This window comes from Sorex fumeus, unplaced genomic scaffold (genome assembly GCF_029834395.1).
Source record: "Sorex fumeus unplaced genomic scaffold, SorFum_2.1 ptg000030l, whole genome shotgun sequence".
Taxonomy (NCBI): domain Eukaryota; kingdom Metazoa; phylum Chordata; class Mammalia; order Eulipotyphla; family Soricidae; genus Sorex; species Sorex fumeus.
This window is the reverse complement of record NW_026606087.1, coordinates 29,841,670-29,852,290: the sequence shown is the minus strand read 5'-3', so window position 1 is coordinate 29,852,290 and position 10,621 is coordinate 29,841,670. Positions and strand designations below refer to the sequence as shown.

The 10,621-nt window shown below is 39.3% G+C and overlaps 1 protein-coding gene across 1 annotated transcript; it reads right to left on the bottom strand.

Moving 5' to 3' along the window:
• Positions 1 to 2,233: 2,233 nt before the first annotated feature.
• TMEM126A (transmembrane protein 126A) lies at positions 2,234 to 10,285 on the bottom strand. Its single transcript, XM_056116113.1, has 5 exons — positions 10,177 to 10,285; positions 7,718 to 7,852; positions 3,850 to 4,043; positions 3,060 to 3,174; positions 2,234 to 2,457 (listed from the first exon to the last, which is right to left on the bottom strand). Exons 2-5 carry the CDS (start codon positions 7,807 to 7,809, stop codon positions 2,265 to 2,267), a joined length of 594 nt encoding a protein of 197 aa, XP_055972088.1. The 5' UTR covers positions 7,810 to 7,852; positions 10,177 to 10,285; the 3' UTR covers positions 2,234 to 2,264.
• Positions 10,286 to 10,621: the final 336 nt, after the last annotated feature.

Genomic DNA, 10,621 nt, shown 5'->3' with positions numbered 1-10,621 from the left:
TAATCATTTTTGTAATACCAGATTGAGCCCTCACTTTGACCTAGGTTGAACGTGGATTTTGTTTTGGAATGCAAAAAGTTTAAGTGAGATAACATAAAAGTTTTCAGAAAGTAACTAGATCCTGTAATAGGAAAAAAATTAACATGTTAATAGAAAGTTGGTTTGCTAATTTGCTTTTTTCATTGCCATGATTTTAACCTTTATTCCTAATTTAGTAAGATTTGAAGTTTTGTTGAGTTAAAGAGATTTTTTTCAGTTTACAGTGAAACCTAATAGTTACTAATGGTATGGAAATGCTTTTTATTAAAAGTGACAGAATATAAGGAAAATAATTTAGGGCAAGAGAGCTTCATCTGGTACTTTCACTGTTAAAATAAACAGGTTTCCCCTCCCCCTCCTTTATATTAACATTTTTACTGGTTGACAAGTATGTTCCATATAGAAAATGAGGGAGATCCAGCAAGGAATGGAGATAAAAATTACCCATAATTCTAGAACCCAGAAAATATCCATAGTAAAATTCAGATTCTTTTGCTTTGTAATTGGGATATCTTATATAAATTTAGTAAGGTACACCAGATTAGGGACCTGTTGAAAGAAAAAAGTCTTTGCTGTCTCGAAAACTGAATATTGTTTATTTCACTTGAGTTTTCAATCAAATGTACATGTTTATTTCTCTGGAGAAACTGAAAGCCTTTTTTTTTTCCAATTAGTGAATCCAATTAGTGAATCCCTGTGGGGAACAGTTACAGACTTACAGACTTTCCTGCTTGCATTTCAGTCATACAATGATCAGGTAGCCATCTCCCTATTGGTTCTCATTCTCCACCACCAGTGATCCCAGTATCCTTCCCACCACTCCCTCCCCACCCTGCCTCGTGAAAGCCTCTTTCAAGGAAGCTGCATTTCTAGGTGGCAGACTATTTGATGTAGGTGGCATGTAATATTGTTTGTCCTGATCAGTGGTTCTCAGCCAGCTAGGATATTCCACAGGCGCCATAGCACAAGACCTGGGGTCCCGACCAGTAGGAAAAGGGACCACAGGAAAGAAACTGGGATGGATGGCAGTCATAAAAAGTTTATTGTAAGCCTACTTCCCAAGGTTTGTGATACTTCCTGCCCTCTGGTGGTGGAGAGGGAGAATGCTGGAAAGATGGGGCTGGCCCTAGCCTTTGGTGTGCTTGGGGAGGGTGGCTGTTGGTTGAACTAAATAAAAGGTTATTTCTAAGGTGGAAGGGTGATTTTCTTTTCTTTTAAATAGGGGTAATAGACCAAATAAGTTTGGGAACCTATGCTCTAACTGTCCATTAGCACATGTAGCAAAAATATTTACATTAATGAAAATCCAATAGTAGCTAATATGGATATTGCCTTCATTCTCAGATACGAAATATTTTCATCATGAAGTTCTCTTGGGCAATGCTGATTTAGGTGTTGTCACTGATTTTTTGAAAACTGGGAAAAGAAATCTAAAAGGAACATGATAGGTTAAAAATTAAAATTATCTGGGTCTGAAAATCCAGTATAGTTACGGCATTTGTCTTGCAAGTTTTGACCCCATTTTGAATCTCTGGTATGATGTGATCCCCCCAACCACCTGAAAACAAACCAAGAACATTGGGAGTAATAGTAATTTGATTCCTGGTATGCGAAGTAATTGAGCAACTTAGAGTACATTATATAATGCCAATCTTGAGTTAACGTTACTGATAAAATGGGGGATGAGAAATCAATTACCTTAATCCTCACACAGCTAAGAAAGAGTACACTCATCTATATAGTTCCAAAGGAACTGATGAACAATTCAGATGTAGAATTCACCACAGTTTTAGAGGACTTAAGAATATAGCTTTCTTAGGCTCCTAATAAGGTAACCTTTGAAGTAGGTAACCATAATAAAATAGCTTAAGCTGAATACTGGATTATACCTCTGTGAAGAAGATGGTTAAAATGTTGATAGGTTCTGCAGTTAATATAAATGAAAAAGGTGAAACTAAGATTTGTGTGTATTTACACATTTTCAGCCCATTTCACTCGTTTGGCCTTATGAGGTACATATTGCAAGTGCTCTATTTTCTTCCCCTTGCATTAAACACCAAACTTAACCTAAAGCAGAAGTAGCAAGGTGGAAGAGACAATATTATACATATTAGAGAAGTTAAAGTGGGTATCCTTATGTTGTGGGTTCCAAAACTAGTTTATAAATACAGTTCTACATCATATACTAGACATGTTATTTTTACAATTTTATTTTTGCTTCACAATCATTGAATGTCTCCACCAGTTTCAGGTAACTGAAGAGCCTTTATAAGTAGTTTGTATTGTCTAGATCCAAGGTAAGCTGTGAACATAGTCTGAAGTAACATGGGAAATAGCATCTTTCTAAAAACAGGTTTGGAAATTCCAATCCAATAAGTCAAGATGTTTCCTTTCTCAGGTAGCAGAGTTGAGCTATACCTGTAAGAAAACATTGAAATAGTTCATTAGAGATTAGTTATACCTACATTTGCCACTTAGTACATCAATCCCCAAAAGTCTTAAAACTAGTTTAGGCAAAAGACTATTAATACTGCTAATTTTCAATTTTAATTAGTCCTAAAACCTACACTCCGGTTTTCTTTTATCCTTTTCTTTGTGGTACCTCTGGAGACTTTGACTGCTTGTTTCAAAAGTTCATCAAACTTTTTTTTGTGTATGTGTGGTATTCCAGGCTCATAGCCAGACATTTTCTGACATAATTTTCACTAAGTGAATCTTTAAGAATATTGTTTATATGATGTAGTTTTCAAATCAGGCATACTGTTTGTTTTTTTGTATCTTTGTGTACATATTACACAGATTAAAGAGTCTGACCAACACATCAAGAAGCACAGTTTGATCAATTTCTAGAACTGTTTTCAAATTCTTAAGATGATTAACATGACAAAACAATCTTACTCAAACAGGTAACACTTCCTTAAAAATAGAAAATATATTGTTTCTAAGTTGGACTTTTTGTAGTTAGCCACTGATAAGTTATTAAAGCTTTTCAATGATTATGGAAAAGAAGGGAATCCTACCTGGCTGCTAGTCCACCATTCACAGGGATAGCCAGGAAAACAGGATACAGACCACCCAAGACAAGACCAACCAGTCCTCCCCGTATTACAGTACAGGTTTCACAATTCAGGTCACCTAAAAAAACACATTAGTTGTGAAATGAAGGTTACTGTAATCAAGCAGAACTTATTTAAACTCCCTTAGTTGTATTACAGATAATATTCAGGCTGTATTACAAACACAATTCTAAAAGGCAGATTGAAAACCCAGTTTAAACAACTATGAATGTAATTGGACTGTCACCACCACCACTCGTAATGTTTATTTGAAACCGCTTTTCTTCATGATTATTAGCTACCTCAAAGCCCCCAGGATAGATAATGATCAAAATCTACCATGTATTTTTAGTACTTGCAAATGTAAATTTAGTGCTTTAGAAATTTATTATCTAAAGAACTAAAAAGTTTTAATATAAGGCCATCTATGACATGGGCTATGGTGGTCCCCTGAGTGACCACTGGGCATGGATGGGTGTTGGTCAAAAACAAAGAAAAGGTGCAATATTATTTTCAGAGCCCTGTGGGAAAGTTAAAATGATTAACGTATTTGCAATTGCTGTGTAAGCATCTTACTTGCTTGATACTCTGATGTTAATTGTTACTCCACAATCCCATCCTAAAGCTTGTGCTCCTCTGCTGAGCTATATCCTGTCCTGAAAACTTTCGTTTAACTGAACACTGACTGCAGTAGTGCATGTAGCCACTTGACATTCATTCATGTTTGAGGATTGATGATAATAAAACAACTTACCTGTGCTTAAAGGTAAATTTATAAAACCTTTGTAAGACACATCTGCTGTGAAAAATGGGATCACTGCCATTGGTAAGCTAGAAGCTAAACGTCCTTGTGTCACATTTAAGATACGTCGAAAGAGACTATTTGCTATTAGGCCACTGAGAGCAGCATTAATTCCAACATACGTGGATCCATGTTCAAGTAGGTTCCTGAACAGATGAGAGGAAAAATAGTAACTTTATTTGACCCCCAGTGAGAGTGGGAGTTCTTAACAATTTATGTGGTATATTATTAAAGAATTTATCAGGACTTTACAGGATATAACATCTATAGCTTCGTAAAACCTTTTTTTAAAAATAATTTTTTAAAATCAGATGTATATTCTAAAAGACTTGAGTTTAGTTGACATTTAAGGGTGCAGTAATACATTAGATTTTGTTACTAATACTGTAGTAACAGCATTTTGTAATTTTGTAAAGGTATTGATAGAGAAAATTTCTGAAATGGATAGCAGGGAAAAGCTTCAAAAAGTCTTACATGGATGCCTCTCCAGGGCTTTAGCAATCATGATGTTTAAAGTGATAACTATTTTACAATCATTGATACTTATGGGAGACTTGCATACTATAATGTGAAAGTAATGCATATGAAGATGAAATGTTTTATTTCAAGAGCACTTAATGTATAAAGGGCAGTTATGTAAGGTTAGGCTAATGTACTTTCATTCTTCTGAAGCCTTAAGAGTCAGGATTGAGGGGCAAAAGTACTAACATGTAAAGGATGTTCTGTTAGGTGCTTCATGACCAATCCACTGAAATAAAAATAAAATACTTTAAGGCAGTGGTAAAACTGGTTTTTAAACCAAGTATGCATTATTTAAAAATAAATGTTATTTGCACTTCTAAGTTGGAGACAAAATGTGAAGAACTATTGCTGGATATTAGAAATCCTCCAATTTTGACTCTTCAGTCCATCCCGGCAAGCTACCGAGAGTATCTCGCCCGCACGGCAAAGCCTGGCAAGTTACCTGTAACTTTGCCTGGCAAGCTACCTGTAACGTATTTGATATGCCAAATACAGTAACAAGTCTCACAATGGAGACATTACTGGGCCCACTCCAGCAAATCTATGAACAGTGGGAGGACAGTGCTACAGTACAGTACTGCTGACTCACTTTGTAATCATGATGATGTCTGACATTGAGTACTTACATGCAGTGGACTTGACTATTGAAGATAATTATTTTATGCCTTCAGTGTTAACAATTTATTATCGAGGAAAAAAGGATTTCTGGGTTACATCCTGCTGTGCTCTGAGGCTATTCCTGGCTCAGCTGGGGGAACCCGGGAACTATGGTGCCAGGGATCACCCCCCAGGCATGCAGAGAATGCACACTGGGGCCTTTGAGCTGTCTCACCAAGCTGCTATAATTTATTACAGGACATTAAAAAAAAAGACAAGATTTAAACTAAGCCAGTTATGACAGAAACTTTAAAGAGTTCTGAGAATCGAGCATTGTTTCCTGTAGTGTGCATTACAGCCTAGTGGTAGCCTGAGGTACTTCTGGGGGACACTTTCTATTCCCTTAAAGGTAAATTTCCTGGGGCCAGGGAGAGAGTACTGCTGACAGGGCCCTTGCCTCACATGCAGTTGACCTGGGTTCATTCATTGTCATTCTATATGGTCCCCTGAACCCCACCAGGAGTGACTACTGAGCACAGAGCCAGAAATAAGCCCCTGAGAACGTCTGGGTGTGGGTCGAGCCTCCCCATCCCCCACATATATTTCCAGAAATGAATTTTATTCTGAAAAGAGGGCTGTAGACCAAGTTAGTTGGGAAGCTTCTGATCCAGAGTACTTCCAAATAGTGGCAGTAAATGTAAATGTATGAATGTAATTTTTGTGTAAACTGAGGAAGTAGGAAATAATTGCTTCGTTAAGATGAAAAATATTTTCATCTTAATCTGTGAAATCTATTTCCACATTAGCCATAAATGGAACCAGTCAAATAGTACTGACATCAATATTATACAGTATATGAATACATCACTACTACAAGTATCAATGTCTACATTATAATAATGGAGAATAAATTTAAAACAAAATTTAAAATGTTACTGGAATTTGACCAGCAGCTTGCCATCTCCCAATGACGCTTTACTATTCTGTGACTTTAAATTCATTTTTGAGAAAGTAGTACAGTTTGGGTGAGGCACTTTCCTTGTAAGTGATCAAAACAGGTTCAATTCCTGGTACCAAATATGGTCCTCCCAAGCCCTGTCAGTAGTGAAATCTGAGTGCAGCTGGATGTGTTGCCCTCCCCACACCTCAAAAAGTTATATTTGAGTTAATTTGATAAGTACAAGTTTGTACATTTTCCTCAAAAGTGCCAAACCTGCCTTTTTTTTCTTTTAGCAAGACAAAAACTAGATACATGAACCAAGCGGCCAACATGGCCGACCCGAGTTCGATTCCTCCGCCCCTCTCGGAGAGCCCGGCAAGCTACCGAGAGTATTTGATATGCCAAACACAGTAACAACAAAGTCTCCAATGGAGACGTTACTGGGCCCGCTCGAGCAAACACAAAATACAAGAAAAAAATTCTCAATCAAAATATGGCATAGGAAATAATTGTATAGACCAGAACATTTTTTATGACCTTTATGTAATTAAATATATCTAGTAACTGATCAGGATTCAAACGTAGGTAACTGAGGAGAAACAGGAAGAAAAACTAGAAACCAAGGGACCTCTGCAGGCATCAGTGTTTTAGGGCACTTCGTTTCCAAAGAGCTTGTGCATTTCTAGCTAGCTATCCCATTTCTGCTTTCTGACTCTCCCTCTACTCAACAGAAAGGAGCTCTTTTTGATGGAAGTTTTTTGTAATTTAGCTCAGGGAATTAAAATATTTAGTAGGGGGAAGAGGGGGTGGAATGAATAGCCTGTATGTGAAACCTCCCCAACCTCCTCAACACTGTCCATGGTTTCAGAGGCTACCGGACACATTTGGGACCTCCAACTTCCTCTGCATCTTTGCAGAAAGAAAAATTGGTGCTCTCAGAAATCTACTTTAAGTGAACTTTAGTGAACAAAGCACCACTCCAATTGCACTGAGGCTATTAGCACCCATCACTTATCCACCCAGATGCTCTGCTTTGGTTTCCTTGCTGAGAAAATAAATGAAAGCATTTCATTATTTCTCGCTCTTTTATAAGACAGGAAGATTATACATGGAAAATGTATTTTAACTCATCTTTTCACCTCATCTTTTCATCTTAACTCATCCTGCCATCTCCAGTCACCAGCATTATCACTTTTTCTCAACTGTTCTTCCAAAGTACATGCTCAGCCGACTAAGCAATCTCTCCACACAAAGTTCAGTTATTTTTAAATGAGTCTGTAAATGTTTTTTGACTATGAATCAGTGGGAAAATTGAGAGCCATCAGATATCCCAGGAAATGAATTCTAGCCTAGGAAAACTTAATACTTCTGTGTCTGTTTTTATCAAGGCCAAAAGGCTATTTTCTTTCTTCTGGTATTCCAAATAATCAGGACAATTTAACGTATTAGTGGTGAAAATTAACATGGTAAAGATAGAGGGCAGGTGCTGAAGAGATAGGAAATAAGTAGGAATGCTTGCCTCTTGCCTCAAATGCAGCAAACCTGGGTTTGATCCCCACCACCCTGTATTGTCCCCCAAAACCTTGCTAGAGTGATTCCCTGAACAGAGAGCGCAGCCAGGTGTGACCCCAAAACAAAATAGGGTAGGGAGTGGGGAGGATGGAGGGATGGAATCCCTTTTTTTGGTCTAGACCTAGTTCTACTACTGAGCAATATCCGTGGCTATCATAAAAGAAGCTTCAAATTAAGACGGGATCTTACCTTTCTGCTTCTGGAAGCTGATTTATTTTTCTGGTTATAATATTGAAAATCGAGTTTTCCTTGGCAGTACCATCTGCTTCGTGATTTTCCATCTTGAGCCTTAGAATGAGTTAAACTTTATTTCCAATAATGTATCTAGAAAAACACAAAAGTCTTCCATAGGCCATAAACATTAAAACTAGCGGTTGAATTCACAATCTTGAAAAAATAAATGGATATATACCATACTCCCCCCCCCAAAAAATACTAAGTAAAAACAAACCCAGAACATGAAAGGCACAATATATAAAACTTAGTAGGAAACATTTGATTCAGAAAAAGAAGCAAACTAACGTTAACAAAATTGAGAATCTGATGGGTAGGAGATAGTACACACTCAAGATCAACCCCAAGCACCTCACGGACTCTGGAGTATTGCTGAATGGAGCTCTGCTGCTGCTTTCTCCCACCCGGCAGATTAGCCCAGTATTCAAGTATCTGGGACTGGCCCCAGGACTTCAGACACACTTGACCAGAAAAAACAAAACAAAACAAAACAAAACTGGCATTCATCAATTAAAGATAATTACGAGAGAAAATATTCGCAATATAACTCACAAAGGGACTGTACCCAGAACATAACAAACTATGACCCGGGTGTGATTCCTCTGCCCCTCTCAGAGAGCCCAGCAAGCTACCGAGAGTATACCGCCCGCACGGCAAAGCCTGGCAAGCTACTGAGATGTATTTGATATGCCAAGAACAGTAACAAGTCTCATGATGGGAGACGTTAGTGGTACCCGCTCTGGCAAATCGATGAACAATGGGAGGACAGTGCTACAGTGCTACCTCAGTAATAACAAAAGGCAATCATTTTTAAAAAAGCAAAAGGTTTGAACAGGCTCTTCATAAGGAATAAAGCCAAGTAAATATATGCTTAACTGTTATAATTAGGGAAGTAGAATAGGAATTACAACCAAGGTGTAATATGTACCCATACTAGCTAAAAGAAAGATGGGGCTCTGTTGCTGGCTATAAAGTTGATACTGGCTGTAAGATAAAGTCAGGGCAACAAACTGCTTTTTGACAAGTATAAATTATATCCAGCTTCAATACAACCACATGAAGTAGTTCAGGGTTCAGTAGATAGAAAATAGATACCACTTAGTTTCAGTTCTAGGTGTACTCTAGAGCAGTGCTCCAAGTTCTTCCACTTGTGATACCTTTTTACCTGAAAAAATTTTACACAACCCCAGGAATATAAGCATATAAAATAGGTATAAAATCTTTAATAAATCTATTTTAAAACCTTTAAAAGGGCATATGATCCCATATGGGTCACAACTCAGTTGGGCAGAGATCAGCAAAGTAAATACTTTAGGCTTTGCAAGTCACATATGGTCGTTGTCAACTAATTTTTGAAAAACGCTTTAGAACGAAATTTCTTAATGGGTTAGCTATACAGAAAACAAGCTCTAGACACTACCCCAGCCCAGTAGTTAGTTGATGCTTGTCTTAATTGGAGTAAATGTGAGAATAGGGGGACAGTCAATGATGAGTTTTGACACGAAGACTTACCTCATTAGACCAAGGTATTGCAATAAAAGAGTTAATTAAAGCAATCATACAGAAATAATGAAGACAACACGGTTTTTATGAAATCTGATGATATGGATTATAACATTAGGCACAACGGTACCATTTGGAAAATGCTGAATACACTGAAATTCCTTATCGCCGCTTAAAATTAACGAAAATACAAAGCGGGGCTAGAAATTTACGTCTTGGTTTCCTGGCCTTGAACTACCTAGGTTCCAGTGACTTGGCAGACACAATGCGACCAACGGGAGTTTTGAGCGATTCTGTGTGTGCGCTGGGCGGTTGCTGTAGGGTGACACTGAACTTCAGGAGATCCATAGCCGCGTGTGCCTCAACTGAATGAACTTCAATTCAAACCCAGTGCCAGTTCTGGTTTTCGGTTCTATGTCCTGCCGACTGGTTCAGTTCTAAGTTCCATGTCATTTTTAAAGTGCGACTATAAAAAGTCACCTTTAGTTCGGAAAAATTCTGAACCACAACATCCCGCAGTCGGTCCTTTTCCCTCCCGCGGGGCAGAGCCCGGCAAGCTCCCGGGGAGGAAACACAGTAACACAGGAACAAGTCTCACCACGGAGACGTGACTGGGCCCGCTGGAGCAAATCGATGAACCACGCGGGGGCAAGTGCCACAGTACTGCTAAGGAAAAACTCTTATTAACAAAAGAAGAAACAGCACGCCCTCCTTAAAGGCACCGCTTCAGCATGCTTCGCATCGACGAGCAAGCGGGGCCTCCGGGAACTCTCCGGCCTCGGACACACTAAACAACCTTTTCGCGAGCTTAACGCGCACAAGGCCCGGTGCGGAAGGTGACGGCGGGCGGACCGCGCCGGCTCCAGGGCTTCCCCTCCCTCCCCTCCAGGCTCGGCCCCGCGCCCCAGTACCTCAGCCTCGCTTCCTCGCTCTTCCTGCCCACTCCGCGGCTCAAGGCCGGGGCTGCCCCGTCCGCCTGCGGGCAGCCATCTTGGCCGGCACGTGACTCCGGGGTCAGCGTGGAGTCACGGGCGCTGATTGGACGCCCAGCGCCGAGATTTGCGGCCCGCCCAGACTCTTCCTGGTAACCTTGAGCAATACCGATTACCAGGCTCCTTGGACCTCTGGACATTTCGTTTCAAAGTGGTGGTTGTCCAGCCATCCAGACTTGGGCGCTTGGTCACTGTTGGTCGGAATATGGAAAGGAACTGGGCGCTTTGATGTATCGATTTGAAAAATTTCTTCCTTGGGTCTTTTGCTCCCTGCACCTTATTTTTTTTTTTATCATTTTTTTTTATTAGTGAAACACCATGAAGTACACTTATAGACTTATAAATTTTTGTGCTTGGGTTTCAG

Excerpts from the sequence above, each read along its gene's own strand:
- TMEM126A (XM_056116113.1), bottom strand. The coding sequence starts at position 7,809 with ATGGAAAATCACGAAGCAGATGGTACTGCCAAGGAAAACTCGATTTTC. Across the intron at positions 4,044-7,717 it reads CAGCTTCCAGAAGCAGAAAG|GAACCTACTTGAACATGGAT; the intron begins GTAAGATCCCGT and ends TCATCTGTTCAG. Across the intron at positions 3,175-3,849 it reads AAATTTACCTTTAAGCACAG|GTGACCTGAATTGTGAAACC; the intron begins GTAAGTTGTTTT and ends GTGTTTTTTTAG.